The 25,302-nt window shown below is 45.6% G+C and overlaps 1 protein-coding gene across 5 annotated transcripts in view; it reads left to right on the top strand.

Annotated features, from left to right (window-relative positions):
* DNM3 (dynamin 3) overlaps positions 1 to 25,302 on the top strand; it is a 432,335-nt gene that overhangs the window by 129,574 nt on the left and 277,459 nt on the right. For all 5 annotated transcript variants that reach the window (XM_081298148.1, XM_081298146.1, XM_081298145.1 and 2 more), the window contains exons 5-10: positions 9,325 to 9,423; positions 10,012 to 10,172; positions 13,788 to 13,930; positions 16,870 to 17,005; positions 19,044 to 19,111; positions 20,985 to 21,123. In XM_081298148.1, the coding sequence (XP_081154274.1) occupies positions 9,325 to 9,423; positions 10,012 to 10,172; positions 13,788 to 13,930; positions 16,870 to 17,005; positions 19,044 to 19,111; positions 20,985 to 21,123 (746 nt within the window). The remainder of the gene's footprint in view (positions 1 to 9,324; positions 9,424 to 10,011; positions 10,173 to 13,787; positions 13,931 to 16,869; positions 17,006 to 19,043; positions 19,112 to 20,984; positions 21,124 to 25,302) is intronic.

The raw sequence follows: 25,302 nt of genomic DNA, 5'->3' as shown, positions 1-25,302 counted from the left end.
CACCGTCACCCAAAGTCCATGGCTCACATTAGGATCCCCTCTTGGTGTTACACATTCCGTGGATTTGAGCAAGTGTGTCATGACATATCTACCCTTGTAGTGTGTATAGGATAGTTGTATTGCCTTAAAAATTCTCGGGTATTCTGCCTGTGCATCCCCCCTTCTCACCCCTGGTGGACACTGATCTTACTGTGGCCATGGTTGGAGTTTTCTAGAATGATGTACAGTTGAAACCAAACAGTAGCTAGCCTTTTTGAGAATGGCTTCTTTCACTTAGTAATATAAGTTTGCTCCATGTATTTTTGTGGTTTGCTAGCTCATTTCTTCTTAGAATAATAGCCCACTGTCTCCATGTACCATAGTTCATCCATTCACCTATGATGAACGTCTTGATTGCTTCCACATTTATCTGCTATAAACAGTCCAACATTTTCAACTCACTTAGGTAAATTCAAAGGATCACAATTGCCAGATCATGTGATATGACATGTTTAGTTTTGTTGGGAACCACCAAACCATCTTCCATTGTTCCATTCCCACACTGATGGAAGAGGGCTCCGGTCCTGCATTTGCCAATGTTTGGTGGGGTCAGTTTTGTGGATTTCGGTCAGTCTGGTAGGTAGGTAGGGTGTCTCACTGTGTGGCTGTTTCCTAATGACGTGATAGTGAACATCTTTCCATATGCTCATTGCTATCTGCTTATCTCCATCACCAGGGTATCTGTTCAGGTGTTTTTCCAGTTTTTTTTAATTGAGTTTTCCTATTGTTGAGTTTTAAGAGTTCTTCCTATATTTTGGATAACATTCCTTTATCAGATGTGCATGTGTGAGAAATATTTTTTTTCATTTCTCTGCTTGTCTTAATATTGTTTTCTTTGAACCAATGAATATCTTGTTGTTGTTGACCTTTATTTTATTCATATGTGGTGCTGAGAATCGAACCCAGTGCCTCATACATGTGAGGCAAGTGCTCTACCACTGAGCCACTACCCCAGTCTCTCTTAATAGTCTTTTTTGCTGAGCAGAACTTTTATACATATGTGAAATTAGATCTACTCCAATTTTTAAAATTAATGCTAGCACGATACATGTCTATTATTTAAATATATGTGTGTTCTTACAATTCAAATAGAATCTTTGTAGGTAGCATATTATTGGATCATTTTTATGGGTCTTTTTATAATCCACTCTGACCATCTCTGTCTTTTAATAGTTGCATTGACCATTGACTTTCAAGATGATTACTATTATAATTAGGTGAATATATATAATTTTTATTATTTTCTATTTCTTCTTTGTTCTTTGTTCATTTTTAAATATTTGGTTAGTTGTTGCTAGATATTTATTTTATGTGGTGCTGAGGATTGAGCCCAGTGCCTCACCTGTGCTAGGCAAGTGCTCCACCACTGAGCCCCAACCCAGCCCTCTTTCTTCTATTTTTGCCTTCCACTCTTTTCTGACATTTTTGCCTCCAGTTCAGCATTTTATGATCTGATTTTCGGTCTTCTTTTAATATATGAATTGTACTCTTTTTTTAAAACCTTTTAAGTGCTTGCTTTAGAGTTTGCAATGTACTCTTATAACTAATTCATATCCATTTTCAAATATACAGCTGTACTGCTTTATGAGTAGTGTACCTTATAATAACGTAACAATCCTAATTCTTCTCTATCTCTTGTTTCATTGTTATTCATGTCACTATACAAGCATTTGAATAAGAATACTAATCAAATATATTGTTGCTATTATTTTGCACAAACTGTTATCTGTTAGATCATTAAGAATAAACAAGGCCAGGCATGGTGGCAATACACATGAAACTTGGGAGGCTGAGGCAGGAGGATTGCCAAGTTCAAAGCCAGCCTCAGCAACTTAGTGAGGCCTTTAGCAACTTAGCCAGACCCTGTCTCTAAATAAAACACAAAAAAAGAGCTGGGGACGCATCTCAGTGGTCATGTGCCCCTGGGATCAATAGCTGGTACTAAATAATAATAATAATAATAATAATAATAATAATAATAATAATAATAATAATAATCAAGATAAAATGTTTCCACCTTTTTCCCCAGTGCTATTCCTTTCTTCATGTAAATGCAAGTTTCTGACTTATATCATTTTCCCTCTCTAAAAAATTTATTTAAACATTTCTTGAATAGCAGTTTACTGGGCAACACATTCCCTCAATTCTTGTTAGTCTGAGAAAGTCTTTATTTCTCGTAACTTTCAAGGGGTGCTTTCACAGGGTACATAATTCTAGGTTGATGTCCTCTCTCTCTCTCTCAGCACTTTGAATATATCACTCCACTGTTATCTTGCATGCATGGTTTTGGAGGATAAATTGGATGTATTTCCTATCTTACCCGGGTTCGATCCCCAGCACCACATAAAAATAAAGACATTGTGTTGTGTCCATCTACACCTAAAAAATAAATATTTTTTTAAAAAAGAAAAAAAATCTATAGTTTGTTTTTTTTTTTTTTTTTAACCCCCCCTCTGGCCCTTTTCAAGAATTTTCTCTTTTTTAGATTTGAACAGAATACGTCTAGGTGTAGGTTTTTGGTGTACTTATACCACTAAGTGTCTTCTAAGCTTCCTGGGTCTGTGGTTTGGTTCAGACATTCATTTTGGGATAAATCTCGGTCATTACTGCCTCGTTATCTGTTCCTTTCTCCCTTTCTTCTTCTTTTTGGTATTCCTGTTGTGCAGATATTGTACCTATATAGATGTCCTAAAGCTCTGGCGTAGTCTGTATTCTGCTTTTTTTTTTTTTTTTTTTTTTTTTTTTTGGTGGTGCTGGGGTTTGAACTCAGGGCCTTGTGCATGCGAGACAAGCTCCCTACCAACTGAACTATGTCCCCAGCCCTGATTTTTTTTTTAAATTCAAATTTTCCTTTGTTTTACCATTTTGGGAAGTTTCTGTTGAGATAGCCTGAAGCTCAGTTATTCTTTCCTCAGCTGTGCCCAGTCTCCTAATGAATCTGTCAGAGGCATTCTTTATTTCTGTTACAGTGGTTTTGATGTTTAGCACTTCTGATTTTTTTTCTTAGCATTTGTGCCTCCCTGTTTTGATTGCCCGCCTGTTCTTGGAGGATGTGTGTGTGTGTGTGTGTGTGTGTGTGTGTGTGTGTATATATTCATTATAGCTCTTAGGATATTAATCACAGTTGTTCTAAATTTCCAGTCTGATAATTTCAACACCCCAGTGAGATCTGGCTTTCTTCCATTTTTATTTATTTATTTATTGCCTTTTAATATACCTTGTAAATTTTTTTTTGTCAATATATGATGTACTGTATGTAAGGAACTATGGAAAATAGGCCTTCATTAATGTGTGGTAATGTGTGGAGTGAGAGGAAGCATTCTGTGAGCCTATGATTAGGTCACATATCTAGTGAGCCTGTGCTTCAGGAGCATGGACCTCCTAAGTGCTTCTTGGTCTCCACCTCACTCTGTCCCCTTCAGACAGGACAGGGTGGCTAGAATGGGCTGGAGTGGGTACTTCTGCTCCTTGCTGTGGAAGTCGAGAGGAGACTAAAAGGTGAATATCCTCCTTCCCTCAGATATGTTTAGCCTTGCAGAGACCCTCGTAAATGAGGGCCTGGTTAAATAGTTTCTCCGAATGCTGACCATATTCCGAGGAATGGAGGCTTTGGTGTGTTTCACACTGGTTATTGTTTTCAGTGCCAGAAACATGAGTGGGTTCTTTTCTCTAGTATTCACCGAGAACCTGCTTGAGCTTCTGGAAGCAAAACTCAGAACAATGTGCGGACTCCCAAAGAAACCTGGGTTCAACTCTGACGGTTGCTCACACTGAGTCTTTGGCTGTTTTCTCAGCAACTGTGATTTAGGTTTTCCTACCCAACACCGAGGCATTAGCGCCCTCCTCGGGAGGAAGCTGTCCCTCTGAGACCACCATCTACTACAGTGGTTTGCTCTCCTGAGGTGATAATTAGCAACTCCCTTGAATCTCAGAAGATTGCCATTGTGTCGGACAGGTTACCTCTAGCAATTCCTACTTACATTTTTCTACTTCAGCATTGACACGGAAGTTTCTGGTCATGGACTTATGCTCCGGTAGATTGTGATCCTCTCTACTCACTTGCTTCTCCGGATCAGGTTTGGTAGCAGTTTACCCTGTGAGCTCATATGTCTGCTGACCTACAAAGAGTTGTGGCTTTTCAGTTTGTCTCTTTACATGTGGTTGAGATGGAGTGGTGACATCCAAGCTCCTTCCACGCCAGACTAGAGTCCTGATGCTCAAGTTGAAATCCAAGGGTGGTTATTCTCCTTATGAGTTAGAGTGAGCATGTGATTTGTCCTTCAGAAGGGCATTCTTTAGAGAACTAACAGAAGGTTGTTAGTCATTCTCCCGGGACAGCAAGCATGACCGTGGTGTGTGGTTACCCTGTGGAGGCCATTTCCTACGGGGAGGAAACTAGCTTTAGAGCTTACGGTGGGGCTCAGTCTGCTTGACCTCTGTGGTGTGGTGTCAGCTGTTGGAAGTGGCTTGTGTGTCTTACTGAGGTCTTCATCAGGAGTCACTGGTACTCGTCATCATGGTCATTCTTCACTGAAGAGAAACACAAACCACATTATCACAATTTTAGTCAGCTTTTCATTGATTGCTTTTAGTTTCCCTTTAGTAGGGAGAAAAGAATCGTGTTTAATTCTTCCTTACTTAATGGGGTTCATAACCACCTTTGAATCTGGACGTTGTTCCCCTTCCCAAATTCTGGATTGGAAAGAGACGCCCAGCCCAACTTTCGGTTCTGTGGACAGACAGGCCTAGATGACAGGGCTAGCTGCCACGCAGCCCAGATAATCACCTGTAGGATCTATGAGCGGGGCGGGGCTGGAGAATACAGGATTGAAGATGGAGTGTCCCTGGCTGGACGCCAGCTCGGGCGGGACAGGCTGTTTCCCCTTAGGCAAGTGTATTTTTCCTTTCCAACATTCACTTTTCTCAATCTGTATAACTGAGAAAATAAAAGTACCTACCTCATATGGTTTTCGTTTTGGGTCCTTAATGAGGGCTGGCACACAGTCAGGGCTCTGTGATGTACTGTCTTGTCCAGGTCTTTTGGTTTCCAGGGTGCTCTTAAAGCCTTTGAGATCTCTTCTGACAGTGACTTTCTGAGACCATTAAAGCAGGTCTCGAGTGTGCCAGCAGGGAGTCCTTGGTCATTATAAGCTGCCTATTTGTGCAAGGAAATGTGAAAAGAACATAGTCCTCTGCCCATTTCTGGTGCCTCACTAAGCGTGGACTCAGATGCCTTCTCAGGAGTGAGGGAGTGGTAAGGAAAACACATTCACAGTCCGCTTTTATTTGTATTAGAGCTATAAACACATACAGCCTTTAAAAGGCCCATCCCAAAGCCTTTCAGTAAAAACCGGCAGGCCCTTGCCCATCCCTCCTGCTTCTGATGACTGATTCCAGAACCAGCTACTTTCAGCCCTGTTAGCTCTTTCTTTTGGGGTCTACGTCTCTCTCTCTCTCTCTCTCTCTCTCTCTCTCTCTCTCTATATATATATATATATATATATATATATATATATATATATATATATATCCATGTAATGTGTCACTCTTTCTTGATTTTCTTTGTTTTATTTGACTTCCTGATGTGGAGGGGAATTGGCTGTCCTGCTTCCCTCTCCTGTACCTACCTACCTACACACACACACACACACACACACACACACACGCACACGCACACGGGCATTTATCATCCAGCATTTTGATAAGATGACATAATCGTATTTAGAGAAGGAATTTTTTTAAAATTCTGAAAATGTAAGTCACGGCTGAGCCAGGGGGTGAATTATGATTAGTCCCCCTTTCTTGCGTGGTGCTGTCTTGGGTTAGGTAATTGTGTCTTCTTGTCTGTGGACTCTCTATGTATCTAGCTTTTCCAGCCTCACCTGAAGCAGTCTGGGTCTCTGTATTTATTAGGCATCATGTGCGTGTGCTAGTGTGCGTGTGCGTTTGTAAGAAGTCTGCCCCAGACTCTGTGTCCTCTCCTTACCCTCTGGGCTTCATCCTGAGGTCTGCACTGTCCTGAACATTGCCTTCTTTTCTCAGTTTGGTCCCTGCTTCCGGACGTCATGTCTTCCTCTTGATGATTTACTCCCTTGTTTGGTGGACACATTGTTCAATCTCTACCTAAGAAAATTAGAAAGGGGGGTAAGACCTTTTTGGGAGTTTGCAGATCTGAAAGTCTCTTTTTCTACTGTCACATCTATTGACAATTTAGAATTCTAAGTTGGAAATTACTTTTTCCCCTTGGAGTTCTGGAAACATTGATGGATTGATTTTGCATTTCTGGCTTGCGGCTGGGATGACTGGGGCGGCACAGTGATTCTCAGTCCTTTTATTGTGACCTTTTAAAATTTGTCAGGGAGCTCTTTAGCATCTTCCATCTGTTCCTAGTGTCTGTATTGTATCTGAGGCCTGGTGAGCTCACTCAGTTTACAAATTCATATCCTTGACTTATAGCATATTTCTAAATAGGATCTCTCCCTCCCTCTCACTTTTTCGATTTGATCTTTTTTTCCCTGCTATGCCAGTTACTCAGATATTGGAGCTTCAAGATCATCTCTCTAGCTTTTTTGTTTAATATTTTTTTTGAGAGAGAGAGAGAGGAGAGAGAGAGAATGAATATGAATTTTTTAATATTTATTTCTCAGTTTTCCGAGGACACAACATCTTTGTTGGTATGTGGTGCTGAGGATCGAACCCGGGCCGCACGCATGCCAGGCGAGCGCGCTACCGCTTGAGCCACATCCCCAGCCCCATCTCTCTAGCTTTTAAGGATGTTTTGTTCTATTATTTACTTCTTTTTCTTTTGTTTTCTGGAAGGTTCCTCACCTTCATCTTGCATTTCTAATCACTGGGACTTCTTGCATGCACCTTCTTTTTACGGCCTTTTCTTCTTGTTCCATGAAAGCAATGATTTCTCCTTCCTCTCTGAGGGTATTAATAAAAATGACAAAAATTTCTTCTCTCTTTTGCATTACCTATGCATAGTTATTGGTACAATATTACCCAAAGCCCCTTGTGGGTAAGCCTGACTTGCTAGGTGGTTTCCTTCACGACAGGGTAATTTATTGGGCTGTTTAGTTCGGGCTCCTCTGAATATCAGCAGTTGGGTTTTTCTCTTGGGATGGTTAGTCTCCCCATGCCCAGTTCTCCCACCTCTTGCTAGGGTGGGTCAGGTGATAGTCTGCCAGCCGCCCTTGGTGGAAGTCAGACTAGGGAACTACACTGGGGAGAGCAGATCTTGCCATTTAGTATGTAGAGACTCAATTAATTACCTTCTTTCCATACCTGACCCCCAGGAGCCGTGTGCCTCACATGCAGAGGTTTCTCTCTGTCAGTCTTCCCAGAGGACAAACCTACACAGTCCTGCCAGCACAGACCAGGGGCAGCTTCCGGCTTCGTCAGCCACGGAAACCTGCCTATGTCAACTGTGGCTCCTGTTTTCAGCTCACCTGTCCCCGTCAAGGCCCTCTCCACTATCTTCAGAGTTACTACCTCTCAAGTCTTGAGCCTTTCTGATAGGCTCTAAATTAAACGATCACCTCTGGGCTCCTACTCTTGGTTTTCTTGAATTCAGTTTTCTGCTTTTGCTGGTCTATTGAGCTAGCAGTCACACTCTGGGCTTCCATTTTTAATTTTTGTCTGCAGTCCTCTCCCATGTCTTTTACCTGTCCCAAATTGTACCCCCCAAGTCATGCCATGTACTCCCACCCCCGCCCCAGCTTACTGTGAGAAGCAGTAAATTGGCTAAAAGCGGGGGCTCCTGACCTCGACCACCCAACTCACTGCCCAGTTAGTTGCTCTCTGCCTTCGTTTCCTCATCTTCAAAAATCAGTAAAATTAGATGAGTTAAGATAAATGAGCCATTTAACTCCATAGCTGGCTTAAAACATACCAGCCACTATTATTTTGGGGTAGTTTCAAGTAAAAGATGAGTCTGTGTGTTCCAGGAACCATGTGTAACTGGAAATCCAGAGACATGAACTTCATACGAATCATGAGGCAAGCAGTGTCCACATGATGAAGACGACCAAGGACAAACTCCACCCATCTGATGTGCTAGGAAGATCTAAGTTCTTATTCTCTGATTACTGGAAGGGACCTTAGGGATCTCGGTCTCCAAGTCTGTATTTTGCGGATGAGGGAAACCAAGACCCTGAGGGGTAGGTGACTTGCCTTCAGGCTAAACCCCAAGCTCATCCTTAGTTCAGTCTTCTTTCCATTAAATCGGATTTCCTCTTCTAAGAAATAGTGCTGTGAGACCAATAAGTGTGTTTTTGGTGGTGGCACTGTTCTGTACCCTATTCTTAGCCTTTTTAGTTTTTATTTCTTTAACTTCAAGTGCTCAGGACCGGGTCAGTGATGAGCCTGGTCTGCAGCTCACTTTCGTCATTGGTTCGTGCATAGCCTATTTGTTGATTTATAAGGTAAAAAAATTTTTAAAAATCCATATCAGGTGGGATACTTGGGCAGAAAGTTAAAATGTATGGTTTCCATTCATGTGTGGTTCAAAAATAAATTCATATATGATCATGTGCAGCGTGACCACTTTGGTCAGTGACAGACTGCATACATCTCGGCGGCCCCATAAGGTTGTAATGGAGTTGGAAATTCACATTGCCTGGTGACAAAATCACAGCTATCATGACGTGGTTGGCCGTGTGTGCTCCTGTGTTGTTGTGATGTCGGTGGAAACAAACCTACTGTACTGCTGGTGGTCAGAAAGTGAAGCAGTGCAATTATGTGATCACATAATACTTGACAATAAATGCGTTACTAGCTTATTTACCGTACTGTTTTCAGAGTATATCACACCCATAAAGGTTGGCTGTAATTCGGTCTGCTGTCTTCCACTGGTGCCTGCTGTATCTCACATTCTCCTACATCTCACCTGATAGCATCAGAGATCACACTCGGAGTCACCTACACGATTCAGGTTGAAGGAGATCCACTCTCTGGTGTTTGCACGGTGATGAGACCCACTGAGGGTGTGTTTCTCAGGCAACAGCCCCCCTGGTTAGGTGATGTGTGACTGTTTAGAGTATTTTTGTGGTGCATCTGTTTTTCTCTCTTCAATGGAAAGTCGTCTAATGAATATAGATGGGTGGTTTCCAAACCTTCCTCCTCGTGTAGAAATTGGCCAGACGGGGGTGACAGTGGATAGAGGCACAGTCAGAGAGAGGAACAGGCAAAGGACAAGCTGCACAGTTAGCCCGGAGACGCGTGGCCTCTGAAGTTCGTTAGTCCCCTCCGGATGGTGTCCTAACGGGTTGGTTTATGATGCAGGCCTGAGAACCATCGGCGTCATCACCAAACTGGATCTCATGGACGAAGGGACCGATGCCAGGGACGTGCTGGAGAACAAGCTGCTGCCTCTTCGCAGGGGTACGTCCTGGGTCTGCAGAGGGCCTTCTTGGTACTATGTCAGAGACGACTGCAAGGCATGGGGAGGCCCGGGCTCAATGGTCTCCCTGTGCTCAGGCTTGGATTTATTATCAGCTACACTCTTTATGGAACGGCACTGTATTCCCATATGAGGTGTTAAAAATGATCCCAAAGGAGAACTATTCCTTAAAATAACAGTGGTAAGAAAACGGGAAAAAGAAGGGGTTTGAAGGAGGGTATAGATATTCACCATAGATTACACAAATATGGATACCATTCTGTTGTAAGTGTGGTATTTACAATCCTGCAACACAACTCGAAGAGACATTCTCTCTTAAAATGCATACGGCTTTTAAATGTGAGGGGTATTATTCTGTCGATGTCAAAAGTTATCCCTAGGCAAGTCTGTGGTCTTTGTTAAAATATCATTGTCTCAATGGAGTTTTGTAAAGGGTCCCAGTCTTCAGGCCCCCAGACCCACTTGCCTACCTCACTCAGTCTGTTGGAGAGCCCTGAAATCTCCCTAGAACAGTTACAGGAGAGTGCCAAGCCCCATGGGGCCGTGCGGTGGTGTGTTTGTTGTTTCAGGTTACGTGGGGGTGGTCAACAGGAGCCAGAAGGACATAGACGGAAAGAAGGACATTAAAGCAGCCATGTTGGCAGAGAGGAAATTTTTTCTTTCACATCCGGCCTACAGACACATTGCTGACCGGATGGGGACCCCACACCTTCAGAAGGTCCTGAATCAGGTAAAGGAATTCTTTAAAGCAACAAGAACAGTTACAAAATGTGTAGGCCATTGGGATTTAAATATCTTATTTTTGAATTTCTCTTTTCTGAAGCAAGACTTCCAGCTTAAATGAAAGGGTTTAAACAATGACTGTGAGTGCTCAGCTGGTGCTGTCCCGGGAGCTGAGTTGGCCTTAGCTGAGGGGGCCGTCAAGGGGCCGTGCTTACAGCACAGACAAGTGTCTCTTTAGGAGGTGAAGCCCGTGTACATTTGAGCATGCATTCTCTTACCACACGTCGTAGTTCTCCTGAGCATTTAAACTTGTGTAGCTCTGAAACGAGGATCACTTGGGATCTGTCTGTGGAATTCCAAGCTGTAATGGTTAGGTTAGACTTTCTGTTAAATTTTTTTTTCTGGTTTTGTTTAGGATTGATTTGTTCCTTTATTTAAATTTTTCAAAATACCAAATCCTGATGAAGTCACCATTGATTGCCACTAATCTAAACACTTTCCCAGATAACCCATTTTCCCCCAATAAATAGAATCAGATTGGGCCCTCTGTCTCCCTGCCCCGCCACGTGACGCACACGCTTCTGTCACAACGCCTCAGCACACGTTCCCTGGTACATACGTTGCTTCCCCTGTTGTGGTCAAGCATCATGACAAATGCCCTGGTTCCTGGGTCACCCTTCCTGAGTTTTGATGACAGTGACATTTATGGAGAGCAGTTTTCCCTACAGACATCCCCATTCCCTACAGCTTTCCCCCTTCCTCTGTGAGCCTGGTCAGGTGGTCATGGACGCTCTGACATCAGATCCTTGAAGGGTGAGTAGAGGTGGTCACGGTTAAGGACATTATATCTGAACCATTGAGATAAGACAGTGGAGGTTTTAGAAAATAGGAAGGAGAGGTGCACTTGTATTTTAAGTGACTTTGGTGACGTTCATATTCTTAATTAGGCTAAAAGAGAATTTGGAATCTCAGAGGCAGCCCTTGGTTGTATCACTTTTAAAATATGAATAACCTTGAGGAGGAGCACTGTTTTGTCGTGCAGGAACTGTGACATTCTCACCCTGTAGTCAGTAGTGGTAAAACTTGTGTCAGACCACCGCTTTCAACCCTACATTGGCCTAAGAAAATGACAAATAACCTGAAAAAAAATCCTATAGGAAAATCACTAATACCATTGGAAAGAGTTGTAAATAAATTAGATTTTACATATTTAAAAAATAGGAGATGATTGCAATTATATTATGCAGATGATCCCCCACTTTTGACACAATTGGATTGTGTCGATTGAGAGTTGAACGCATTTTACCCTGAACATCTCTTCTGTATAATTGCTGTTTCAAAGGTTTTCATATTATATTCGAAACTAGAGCAACTCTCTTGCTAATTCTACGTGTGCCAGTCCTTCTGATTCTGAGGCACCATTTCTATAGACAATCTGGACAAAGGTGTGATGATTGTGAGGAATTGAAGGAAACACCACCAGACTAGGGGGAGAAGAAGGAAGGGCCAGTTGTGAGAGGAGCACGTGGAGACGTGGATGGTAGCAGGGTCGTGGGATGTTCTTAGACCAAAGTAAAGATTGGGCTCTCACCCAAGGAGCAGTAGGGAGCTATTTAGGAAATCTGAGGGAGGGTCTTGACAGGCTCAGGTCTGACAGTTAAAAAGAATATAGTATTGCCATAAGAAGACCAAGAGTAGGCCAGTTAGGAGTAAAACCAGGAAGGGCAGGTGGCTAAAAATAATAAAAGTGACAGTAGCTCAGTCTCATGTAGGGCCATTGGGAAGTGACACAGGAGATTTGAGGAGTGTTTAGGAAAACTGAGAACTTGGTGACAGATGAGCTCGATTGGGTGACAGATATAGAGTCAAGGACATTCCTAGCTTCTATGCTGATCTGCAGGCAGCCCTATAGGGAGCCCAGCAAGGGGCAGATGTTTGGGACAAGTTGAGGCTGAGGTGTCATGGACACACCCAGGAGGAGAAGTCATGCAGGGGTCAGGCACACATGCCCACAGCAGAGATGAAGTCCTGTCTGGAGTTAACATTTTAGCAGCAGCGGGGTGTTTGTGTGTTTGCCGAAGCCCTGGGTAGAATGAGAAGAGGCCTCAGACCAGATCTGAGAAATTCAAAATTCCCAGTCTGGCGAGGAGCATGAATTGTTAAAGGAGACGGAGAAGGTGCATCCAGAATGGCTAGGAGAAGAGTTAGAGGAACCCAGGTGATGCAAGCCAAGGCAAGATGTGCTCCAGAGAGCAAAGGATGGCCACAATGTCGCTTTACTGTTGAGAAGTCTGAGGAGCAAAGAGTGGAAACCAAGTGTGTTCATTATTTCCAGCTCCAGGCCCATTTGGTGGTTGCTGGTTTTTCCTGGTGGCTGCTCCTCTGAGATTTGGGTCTTTGTCTCTTTGGACACTGCTCCTGGAGATCCAGTCCTCTGTTCTGTTTTTTCCTGATTCATACCCACAGCAGAAATCCACACGGTGGGCAGAGGAATGATAGAGAATAGTGACAGTTAATTAACTGTGGATTTATTGGCTGCATATATTCGTTTAACTTGGATGCACATAAATCATCTTTATGATGAGTTAAGATCATTTCTTCCATCCATCTGGGGATGTTTAACTTTCCTTTTAAATTATTTTTGCTGCATTTCTGTGAAGTTCATCTCTTTCTCTCAATTCTAAGTTTATTACTTAAGCAGATCAAGATGATCATCATCATTTTCAGAATTTTCTGTCACTACATTGCAGAAAGAACATAACGCAGAGAAACTGAACAATCTTTTTTTTCCTCCCATGTTGGAGATTGAATGCAGGGGTGGTCTACCCGTGAGCTGCATCCCTGGCCCTTTTTATTTTGAGACAGGGTGTCTCTAAGTTGCTGAGGATCCCATTGAGTTGCCAGGGTAGCCTCAAGCTTGCAATTCTGCCTCGGCCTCCACAGTCATTGGGATTTACAGGTGTGCACTACCCCACCCTTTCCCAACTTTGTTCTGAGTTGTTTTCACTGTATTGAGCTTGAGGTGGCAGCTGACCTCAGAGGAAATGCCCCCGGCCAGGTCAGGTGGAGTCGTCAATAGCAGAGAGCTTTCTCTCACTAGTCACACGGTTTTCTATTCAGTCTCTTGAAGGCACCAGCTGGTGACCAGCCAGGCCTGCCCTGGGGTCTAGAGGTAGAGGGGCCAGGAAGCACTGCCTGCAGAGGGCCAAGAAAGCAAGGGGCTGGCAGGTGCTGGTGGCAGCCTTGGCCACCTTGAGCTTCCCTCGCACTGGTCCATTTGACCTTAGAAACTTGGAGCAGCACCTCCAGCTCTTGACTTCCTTCATTTCCACCCCGGTCTCGGGTCAGGTTCCTTCCTATGTATGATCTGATGTGTCGTCCACACTGCAGCGCTCCTGGGCAGCCCACTCGTGACATTGTGTGTTAACCAAAGGAGAGACTGTCAGCGGAGGAGTCTGAGCATCTCCAGGGCAGTGGAGACTATCTACCTCATGGCCTCTGATGTCCCTGTCATTTCTAAGGTTGTGAATGACCAGGAACACAGTGGAGGCTGGTTTTTGTCGCATGAGTTCATCTTTAATCTACTGTAGACACGTGTGTGATTTTGTTTTGTTCTATTTAGCAACTTACGAACCACATTCGAGACACCCTGCCAAACTTCAGGAACAAACTGCAGGGGCAGCTGCTGTCCATCGAGCACGAAGTAGAAGCCTTCAGGAACTTCAAGCCCGAAGACCCCACCCGGAAGACCAAGGCCCTGCTGCAGTAGGTGGCTTCCTCCCCGCTTGCTCACCTGAAGCTCGTGTCCTTGTCCTTGGCTGCGGCCTATTTGTCATGTTGTTTTTTAAGCTTAACAGAAGCAACAAAGTGGACGAGGCTCAGTGATACACAGTGACCCTTGAGTTTTTATGTCTTCTGGAAGCAATTTTTAATCTGATGCTGTTATTATGAATTTAACCAACTGCTCCTCCCGTGTTCAATAATTGTCTTTCCAAAATTGTCTTCAGTGAGTAAAGTCAGGAGTGATAACGCAGGAGGCTACTGTTTGTCCTTAGTCTTAGAAGTGAGTAAATACATGAAAACATCGTCTGACTTTTACAACCGTTGGCATTGATGTCCCTTGTCCATATTATCTTTTTATTTTCCTTATTTCATGTGATTTATCTATGTGCGTTTTTCAATGGAACAAGAACCTGGAATTTAGCTAAAAAAAATAATAATAACATGCAGACAATAAGGCCATGTTTTAATTTATTTTCCTTTCTGGTAATGATTTTAATGTAGCACCATAAAAATACAAATGTGAAAATTGCCAAGCATCTTCTCCCTCCTACCCTGGGGCTGGTAGACTCACACCAGCGGCCTTGGGACAGGATGTCCGTTGTTGGGAATCAGCAGCCACCAAGTCTCGCACATCACCCTCCCTCTGACTGCTTCATGCCTCGTCTGTTCCCTAACCCTGTGCACAACGTGCCCAGGTCCACCTCCAAGACAGTGTTGGTCACCTCTGTGGCACCTTCACCACTGCGGTCTCTCAATGGAAACACCCTTAATTTGGTATTAGAATTCCTTTCTTGGTGAGGAGGTTCTCAACTATGTAAATGATTTAAATGCCATCTTAAATGCATCACATTTCCTCTTTTAAAAGTTGAGGAGCTATGTAGCTTTTCCTTGTTACTCTTTCTTTATATTCTTGGGTGTGGTTAAGCACTTGTGAAAACTGTTGAAGACACAGGGGAAGGAGGTGGGTTCTGCTCAGGCCCTAGTCATTATCTTATCATCCAACTGAAACTGTGATGCAGAGACTGGGTCTCGACTTCGTGGGGCTCAGATGACAGAACTTCCCACTGAACTGTCACTTGCGAAGGCTGATTCAGCTCCCCTCGGAGGCCTCTCCTCTCTGGCCTATTTCTTCCCTCCCTCCTGCCTTCCTCTCCTTTTCCCCCTCCCTCCTCTGATCTCTGTGTGTGCTGTCCTGGGGCCTGGCTCTGTGTTGTTCTCCAGGGAGTCCGTGATGAATCCCTCTGTTGCTCCTAGGAAGGGGTCAGGGTGGAGCAGGGGGTACAGATATAGAAGCTATTAATTGTTTAGACACAGAGCTGATAAATGCCATGTTTCTGGGAAGTGTGAAATGGTAGGAGCCCAGATGACGAAGAGTTACACTGAGGAAAGGCACTGAGTCAGAGAGAATATAGCACTTGAGACCCTGAAGTAGGAGAGGAATTGTCCCGGGAAGGAGGAGGCTAGAGGATATGTGACCTTCAGCACAACTTGGTCTAGGATCAGTCAGGGGTCCAGGTGGGGAAAGAGCAGCCAAAATTGGATTTTCTAATCTTCTCCAGTGTTTGAAAGTATGTGTCCCGTTATTGCCTTTCTAGGTGTGTAAAAGTAACCGCACACACACACGAAACAGAGCTGAGCCCAGTCACACTCTAGTTTTTCTGGCCTAAGAATTTGTGATTATTTAATTGGCCCACAATCTTGATGAAAGAGAATTTAAAAAAATATTTTAGATGGTTTGGATTTTTTTTTTCCTCGTAGATTTTGAATTTTCACCTTAAGAGAATTTATCCCTTCATTGAACAAATATTTAGTGAATATGTATAATGTGCCGAATTAGGGGAGATGGCTAAAATGCATGGCCCTTGTCCTTGGGGACAGGCAGCGGCTGGCCGTGTGGGCCACTGTGTGCTGGGCTGGAGGCAGAGGAGGGGCCTGATCTGGGCGGCCCTCAGGAATGGTGGTGGGTGAGGAGGGGCGGGCATTGACAGTGTCCTCCCCAGGTGAGCTGAGAAGGTGAGCATGGAGGAGTGCTCAGAGATGGGCTCAGGGGCCGCCAGGGTCAGACCATGAAGAACCTTGGGTGTCAGAAACCCCAGGAAGAGTTGTTGAGGGCTGAACCCAGGCAGCATCTGGGGTGAAGAAGAAGAGTCTCTTGTCTGTGGGACAAAAGGAGGCAGAGTGATCAACCTTGGTGGCTACCTGGAAATGCCAGGCAGGAGCAGCAGAGGTGCCCTGGGGTCCCTGCCTTGAGGGCAATGCCTTCCTCCCTGAGGGGAAAGTCGGGAGAGCAGGAGAATGAGCAGGTTGGGAGTAGGAGATGTCGGTGATTCAAGTTCTAGGTGCATGGAGTTCAGAGAAAATCACTGTGCAGCAGGCAGCTGGGTATATGGCCAACAACTCCCAGGAAGCAGGGGCTAGCACTGAAGGTCGGAAAAACTAGTTCTTGATGACTCTTAAAGTTCTGGCCACCCTCAGATCACCTGGGGCAAATTTATAGCATGAGGAGAGATTGAGGCATTGGTACTGGAGGAACCAAGAGCAATCCCCAAGTGTGAGGAGGTTCACCTGGAGCAGCGGGGACTGTGGACAAGGGTGGGGTCACAGGAGCTGAGCCCCATTTGACTATTTTACAAGTTTTATTGTGACACTTGAATTTTTATGTCAGGTATTCTTTAAACACCATTTCATGATTGCAGCCAAGTGAACAGAATGCAATTAAAGACAAAGATATTTAAGGTATTTACTCTAGTAATTATCTGAAATAAATCTTAACAATGTGTGTTTCTTATAATAATGTTCTGAAAGCTGAACAAAGCGCAGTGTCAACTCCACCAGTAGGTGCCACTAGGAACCCCAGGAAAGGATAGCAAGGCGAGGCAGAGTCAAGTCAGCCACCTCTCACTCGACCGTCTCAATTCTAGGATGGTTCAGCAATTCGCGGTGGACTTTGAGAAGAGAATCGAAGGGTCAGGGGACCAAGTGGACACCCTGGAGCTCTCCGGCGGTGCTAAAATCAATCGCATTTTCCACGAGCGCTTTCCTTTTGAGATAGTGAAGGTTCGTACTGAATGACGTCTCCCCCTGCTTCATTTCCATGTTCTGTTTTACCAACCTCTTGCCCTGACGCTACCTGAATGGTTTGGGTGGTCAGTGATGGTCCTTTGAACAAAAACCTCTGTACTCGGGTAATGACATTCAGGAGAGAAATTTTCTTTTCTGAGTTTTACTTAGTGGAAATTTCACAACATTCCAAATCATTTCAACAAAAACTAGTTGAGATGTTGTCCAGTTAAATATTTCCCAGGCCCTTCTATGATTCAGAGTTCCAGGGGCCACTGATGAAGACCTGGGAGATTTCAATTGGTCTAATAAAGAAGCACAGAAAATGAACAAATATGAACATAAAAAAGTGGTATTTTGGCAACGGGAAGTGACCGCCACTTTTAATGGGATGTCAGGCAAGTTCTCTGTGAGCGAGGGACATTCAAGCCCCAGCCAGAAGAGCACGGAGAAGGTCTTCAAGGAGGGCGCACCTCGTGGGCAAGGCCCCAGGGCAGGTGAAGAGCCACGGGCTGGTGCAGAGCTGAGAAGGCAGAGGCGCCCCGGGGATCCAGACGGGAAGGACCTGCTCAGTTCACGCGGGCTTCCGAGGTTGGGGTGAGGTGTTCACACTTAACAGTGGAGGGTTTTAAGCAGGAGTGTGACCACTTTGGCTAAATGCTAGGAAACACTGGGCCTGCTGGCCCATAAAGAGCAAGAGAAGGGTAAGGTAAGGAAAAGAGTGAGGTCAGGCCCAAGGCACGTCCACTGTCTACAACCTCAGAGCTCTCAAGAAGAAAGTAAAATATAAATATAAACACACAGTGAGGCCTAGGGTCTTGAAAGGGATCTTGTGCTCAGGAGAGACCCTAAAACTTAAATTTCTGTGGTGTCCCACTAAATGACCTGGCAAGAGAGAGAGAGGTGTGCCTTTTGGGATTTGAGAGGTGAGGTCAGCAGGGCTTGGATTGATATGGGGGTGGAAGACAAGACTAGATAGGACTCCCACGGTTTTGGCTTTGAGCTGAGCGGTGGTGCCCATCAGATGAGGAGAATGAGGAGAAGCGGTGATCGTCTGGAGGTGTGAATGGGGCTCTGTTGTGCACTCGAGGAGTGTGAAACAAAGGCAGCTAAGTCATTCCAGGGACTGCTCCTTGCTGCTCTTGCTGTGGGCAGCAGACGGGTAAGTGGGTTGTTTTATTAAAGTGCGATGAGTGATGAGCTTCAGGGTGCTCTGGAGACAGCCCCCAGATGTGGATCCCAGCCCAAGTCCTCCAGGCAGCCAGGCTGCTGAGCTGAGCATGCAGGACGGGAAGCCAGAAGAGCAGGAAGAGGTGGTAGAGGGGAGAAGGACAAAGGCTCCGAACTGTGTGGCCACAGGGTTTGGTAGAGACGGAGGCAAGTCAAGGTTCTAGGGCATAAAGCATGAGGGAGGAATAGACAAGAAGTGGGACTGGAGCGTCCGAGTCCCGAGTCAGGTGAACCCGCGTTCGCGGGATCGCCCTCCCAGGACTTGGCTCTGTGACACTTTTATCGTTCTTCCAAATAGATTTATGGAACCCAGGGCTTCGGGGAAACGTTTACCCTGCATTCTATCCTGTATTGGCTTGGCGAAATATTATTAATTTCCTTTTATAAAGAGCCTTGAATGCAGGTGGTTGAAGTGGCCAGGGAGAAAAGACAGTCATCGGTAACCTCAGGACGGCGTGCTGCTGCCTGGCAGGTGACACTCTCACTTACGCAGGTTCATTGATATGCAGCAAAAGAATCAGTGAGTGGCCAGCTTAATGTCTAGAAGTCATCCTTTATGCCCAGCACCTCTTAAATATAATAAAGTTAAAATCTGCTGCACTATGACTCCCAGAAATCCCTCGGGTCCTACGTTGCCTTGAACTTCATATAAACAGATGTTTTGACCATCTGGGTTTAGCTTAGGAGAGACATGAGTATCCGTTTATTAATAACTCAGTCAAGTTATTTTTATTCTGCAATATTCAACAACATTATTATTCAAAGGCATTAAGTGTCATAACCGTGGCTCATTTTGCATCTGCAGATGGAGTTCAATGAGAAAGAACTGCGAAGAGAAATCAGCTATGCAATCAAAAACATACATGGGATCAGGCAAGTTTCTGGTGTTTTCCTGTGTTCAGTTCAAGCTACCAAAGAAAGGGAATGTTGGCTAGAGAAGTAGCCTTCTCATCCTCCGGACAGAGGCTGGTGCAGAGGCAGGAGGAAGAAATGGGACCCCTTAGTCTGGGCTCATTGGTTATTTACCACAGTGCCACAGTCAGTTTTTTTTTTTCCCCAATGAAAACAAAACAAAACCAAGCTACTTTCTGCACAGTGGAAGACACAAAGAAGGGCGAGACCCTGCTCTCCACAGCCTGGGTTTCAGGGAGGGAGGCCCCAGGTGCTCCTGAGCACATCACTCGCACAGAGGAGACACTGGTTCCTTTTAACCGAGTTGTGGAACGAGACTGGGAAAGGGAATGACGGTGGTTACTTGTGAGTGGAACCCTGCCTGTTCCTAGGACGCTGTCAGCCAGCCAAGGGTGCTGTGTGCGGACTTATGCTTGTGTGCCTGTGAGAGCGGGATGTGTGCTTGTCTGTGTATGTTCAGGTGAGGTGAATGTGTGCGTGTCTGTGCGTGTGTGCGAGGCGGGCATGTGCTTGTGAGTGCGTGTGTGGTGGTAAAGCTGTGGTGGGAAGAAGGAGAGGGAATGGCCTTGCTGAGGCTGGAGGGCGGGAAGGGCTCCTGGGAAGGAGGCAGGCTGAGCCCAGGGTAGAGGTGGGAAGGTGCGGCAGGTTTTGTGGGGCCAGGACTTCACACGTGATTGGTCGGAGGAAGGTGGATGGGAGAGCAGAGGGCCAGGGTGGACGGGGTGAATTGGGCCCGGATTTCCCCTGTGTAAAGTGAGAATGTTCTAAGTTACTTTCTTTAGTCTTTTCAGGCTGATACAACAAATGATCGTAGATGAGTGACTAAAACCAGCGACATGATGTCTCACCATTCTGTAGGGTGGAAGGCCAAGCTCAGGGTTCCAGCACAGGGGGCTCTGGGGAGGACCTTCCTCTGATTTGCTGGCTGCTGACTTTCCTGTGTCCTCCCTGGCAGACAGAGCTGGCTGATCAATGCCTCTATAGGGCATGATCCTGTCCACTAGAGCTCCACCCTTAATGGCCCACTGCCTCCCCAAAGCTCCACCTCCTGACACCGTCACACTGGGGAGAATTTCTAGGGGACACATACGTTCTGTCCACAGCAAGTTCTTCAAAGAACTATGATAATATTTTGAAACACATTTCTGGAGTTTATGTACAAAGGCCAAACATAATTTAACAAGTGAAAGTTAAATAGAAGCAACCTGAATGCAAGGTAACACAGTATATCCTCTCTGTACTTTAGATGTAGATGACTTACAATACCCAGTTCTATGTAAATGCTATGTAAATAGTTGTATTTTTAGACTGTATTTTTCAGACAGTGACAAGAAATAAGTCTGTACATGCTCAGTAGAGATACAGTTTTTCTCTGGATATTTTCAGTTAGTAACGGCTGAATCCACAGAGGTGTAGCCCAACAATATGAAGGGCCCACTGCATTTCCTTCTATTGATTTGGAGTAGTGAAGTGACAGTTAAATATTAGTTAAAACTTACATCATAAGTCAAGAAAATATACTGGGCGTTTGTGTGGGAATGGTGGGCAAGGGAGGGGGGGTCCTGGACATGGAATGTAAGACCTTGCACATGCTGGGCAAGTGCTGTCCCACTGAGCTACATCCCCAGCCCTTGAGCATCTTTTGTAACCTCCCGTAGATTGGCACTTACTGTGGAGTAGCACTATTAAAGATGTTATTGTAGTAGCATTGTGGGTAGAACCATGCTACATAACTTTTGGTGCTTACCTTAAGTGACAATCTAAACATTTTTAAGAGTATTGGGTGCCACTCCATGGTTTATATCTAACACAGTTCTCTCTCTCCTACATCCAGGACGGGGCTGTTTACTCCGGACATGGCATTTGAAGCGATAGTCAAAAAGCAGATCGTAAAGCTGAAAGGGCCTTCCCTGAAGAGCGTGGACCTGGTGATGCAGGAGCTGATCAACACTGTCAAGAAGTGCACCAAGAAGGTGAGCTGGACCACTTGACCTCCCAGCAGGTGACCTGGGACCTACCCACTACTCCTGTTCCATTGCATGGTCTCGCTCCCTGACCCCTGGCCTTGTCACAGACATTTTGTGTTTGTCCAAGGAGGGACTGTGGAAGTGTTGGGTGGGAAGGGCTGTCCTGATGGGAAGATGAATTCCTTCTCTTAGCCCATTCCAAAGGTTGGCTGGGCCAGAGAGAGGGCCTGGGCTGAGCATCCATTAGAACAAATGGATAAATGCCCTAAAGTCATGTTTCCGATAAAATGTGTGGATGAAGGTGATTTCAATGAGAATCATTGATATTGTGTGTATTGATAAGACAACTCTTGTATATTATCAATGATTCCACTTGAGCTGCAGCATTTTGAGAAGAGCAGTGTATAATGGTTTGGCGCCCAGCCTTGGAGGCCCACTTACCTAGATTCTGTGTGACTTCGGGCATCATTCTTAACCCCTCTGGTCTTGCTCATTTATGTGTGGATTGGGTTTATGTGGATCATGTCACCTCAGTGAAAACTAAAGGAGATGATGCCCAAAGCCTATGGACACCCACTGCTGATTGACTGGGGCAGTTGAACTCCTAGGAGGGTGGAAGGAGTACCTCCTAGAAGGAACAGAAGAAGATTGCTTAGGAAGATGGTGCTTGGGGTAGGGTGGGCCTAAGCTTATGATAGCTGCCACAGGCACCAGCACCATCTCTCCATGTCCAGATAGTTATGGTTTTGTTAGCTTTTTTTTTTTTTTTTTTTTTTTGTAGCAGGGTTGAATCCAGGAGCATTTAGCGTTTAACCACTGAGCAACATCCCCAGGCCTTTTTTGTATTTTATTTAGAGACAGAGTCTCTGTGAATTGCTTGGGTGAATTGCTGAGGCTGGCTCTGAACTCGCTATCGTCCTGCCTCAGCCTCCTGAGCTGCTGGGATTACAGGATGCACCACCTCTCCCAGACGTTTTTGTTAGTTTGTTGTTAACTTCCCTTGCACAGAGTTACTCACCTCCCTGAAAAAACAGTGGGAAGAAGAGGAAGAGAACAAATGATGGCATGAATGTGAATACTGGTCCCATGACCAGTCAGAAAGGCTCAGCTGAAGAAGAGGGGTAGGTAGTAGAGGCTGGCAGGCTACATTCCCAGGTGGAGGCTGAAGGAGGACGGCATGGCGGGAGCCTGGGACCCAGACATAATTCTGGAGGTTCAGATTCCTCCCCGAGAGCTCTAACTGCATTCCCCTTCCCAACCTCTCTTCCAAAAATGGGAAAAGCCCCAGGAGATCAGGGAGGGAGGGAGGGAGAAGGCAGGAGAGAGCACACAGGAGAAAAAGCACTCTATCCCGCGCTTCTACGGAAATGTGAAGCCAGTCACGCGTCACTCCCTGCTGTCTTTGTCCACTCTGCAGAATGCAACCTGTCCTGTCACCTGTGTCTTTAAAGCTCTTTCACTTGATCTCTCAACCCATTTACAGGGTTGACCGGTGCTGCTTTCCCTGTGACCACAGGGATGGTCACCGTGGCCACAGATGAGCTCAGAGAGAAGCCTCTCCTGAGATGGCCCCTGTACTCTGGCCTCCAGCAATGAAGCTGCCTTCTTCCTGGGAGTCAATCCCCTTGAGTTTGTTCTCAAACCTAGTTAGCCGGCTGTCCTTATTTCGGTCGTGTACCGTAAATGAACAGTGAATAAACTGATGAAATACAGAAAGGGCTGAGCTTTGTTTCTGTGCAAACAAAGCCAAATGCTTTGGAAAGTCTTGATAGATGTTAGCTACAAAACTTCGTTATTAACCGGGCAGAGGCAGGAGAATGGTAAAATAATGTGTGTGGTTGGGGCTTATAAGAGTCTAGGTAGTTTTGCATTCAGATTATTTCACCAGTTTGATCAGGTCCTGCTCCTGCTTTAAAGAAAGCAGAACTGGGCATCACAGATGAAGGCTGTGGCTTATGTAAGACAGAAGATGCATAACTCCAAACAGCGGCACCATGTGCAGAGAGCAGGCCCTGGCCTTACATCAAAAGATTGGCACATGTGTGTACTTTTATGTTTTAAGTTATATAAAGTGTTTATGGTATGTATGAATCTTTTTTTTTTTTTTTTTTATCATTTCCTATTTTATCTGACTTACTGGAAATCGCCAGTCTGCCTGGTCCTGACAGCCTGTTCCTGGACACTCACGGCTTTGTTCTTGCTTTCCAGCCTTTGAACTCCCCTTTCCATTATTCTCTCTGGATCAACATCCTGAATATTTTTACTGTCTTCTCAAAACATTCTATAGTCTGCGTTAAATAAAGTAAAACCTAGCTTTCTCCTTGAGATGATTGTTTACCCTGTAGCTTCCTTCATCAAAGGCCCGACCGTAAAACATTTAAGGGCCTGAGTCGGGCAAGACATTTGCCTACTTCTCTGTTTGTGGGTTCCAAATGCGATTTCATCACCTTCTTGACAAAGTCTTCCTTATGGTCTGGGTGGTACCTGTCCCTCCACCCTCAGATGCAATATCTCCATCAATCCTGGCTGTTCCGTGTGTCTGTCAGGATGTTTGGAACCTGGCTGACATTTTCCCTCTCCATCCCAAGTTCGCCTTCAGTGGGGAAGACGTCTGCCCATGTAGTCATCATGCCTGGCACCACTCTTCTTGAGATCTCCGACTCCTGTGTTCCCTCCTCAGTCCCCACTGGCAGGGCACTTCCGTGACCTCTTGCGGCCCTCGTCCTCATCAGCACATGTTTGACCAAGAGGGCTTGCAGGTTGCTCACCGCTCCTCCCCGACTTCTTTGGAGCTGAGCTAACTGGAGAATTGATGGAAGAACTCAGCAGAGGTTTGGAATTCAGTGTCCACTTGACACTGCTGGGTGTAGATTGGAAAGCCAGCCTGGGGTCTGCTGCTTCCAGCAGTGAACCTTGGAGCCCACCACGGTGGAGAGGGTTGGAGGGGACCACCTTTACTCTCCTGGCCTGGCGGTTCAACCTGCTAGAATTAACTTTGTCACCTGTTGAAACTCCAAGAGGGGGGAAATTTCTCATTTCGTTTTCTCTCTCCCCCAGATTGCTGAGGAAATCAAAGATAATTATCCCATTTGTGTGGTCGGTGCCACAGTAGGCCCAGAGTCTACCTTAGTGTAGTCTTAAGGACTCTCAGTGGTGCTTCAGGGTGTTGTTCTGGGGTGCACTGTGATCATCCGTAACAGTGGGGTCCACCATGCCGTATTTGTACATGCACACAACATCCCCAGATCAGTCTCATTCCCGGGTACCTTCCCTCCCGCCCCCTGGGTCTGCCCTCTCTACTGTGCAGGGTGTTCTTCATTAATGACTGACTTCCTCTGCTCTGCAGAGTGGCGATGCTGAACTTCCATCTTCTCTTGAGATCACTTCCCTTGTAACTTTACTCCTCACTTTCACTCGTGATTTCATTGCCTGGAAGTGGGGCCGTTAAGGTCTTGTCCTCTGATCCCTAAGCTTCCTTATCCCTGACCAAGGCTGGATTCGAGCCCGTATCCCCACTTCCTTAGAGAACTGGCTCTTCTGGTTCTTCCGTTTCCTGCGCTGCTGCCTCCTGGGTCACGGGTGTGGCCTCGTGTGTGCCAGGCAAGTGCTGCACCAGCCCCTCCACATTTAAAAAATCAGCACTTAAGTTTTTTATGACTCTCCTTATTTTAAAAAAAATAGTGCCCATAAACCCATGGTCAGCCATGCCTTTCCTATTGACGGACAAACTTCTTGGGGACAAAAGTAGTTTATGCTGTGTCAGTCAGCTGTTCCTCACTGAGACAAAATACCTGAGAAAAGCAACAGGTTGAGGAAAAATCTATTTTGCCTCCTGTGTTTAGAGGTTGCAGTCCATGGTTGGCTGGCTCCAAGGCAGGAACTCCATGGTGGGTGGGTGTGGCCGAGGAAAGCTGCTCAATCCGTGGCAGCCATGGAGCAGAGAGAGACAGAAAGGACTGGGGATAGGAAGTACCCTTCCAGGACATGCCCCAGGGAGCTGCTTCCTCCGATCTTGCCCCACCACTTACAGTTTCCACCACCTCCCAGTAGATCATTCCGCTCTCAATGGATCAATCCTGACAGGTGAGAGCCCTGGCAATCCAGCTGCTTCCCAGAGCCCCACCCTGAATGTCGCTGCACTGGGAACAAGCCCACACATGAGGCTTTGGGGGGCAGTCCACAGCC

The sequence above is a fragment of the Spermophilus citellus genome (genome assembly GCF_964194105.1).
Source record: "Spermophilus citellus genome assembly, chromosome: 6".
NCBI lineage: Eukaryota > Metazoa > Chordata > Mammalia > Rodentia > Sciuridae > Spermophilus > Spermophilus citellus.
This window is presented reverse-complemented; position numbering and strand designations above follow the sequence as displayed.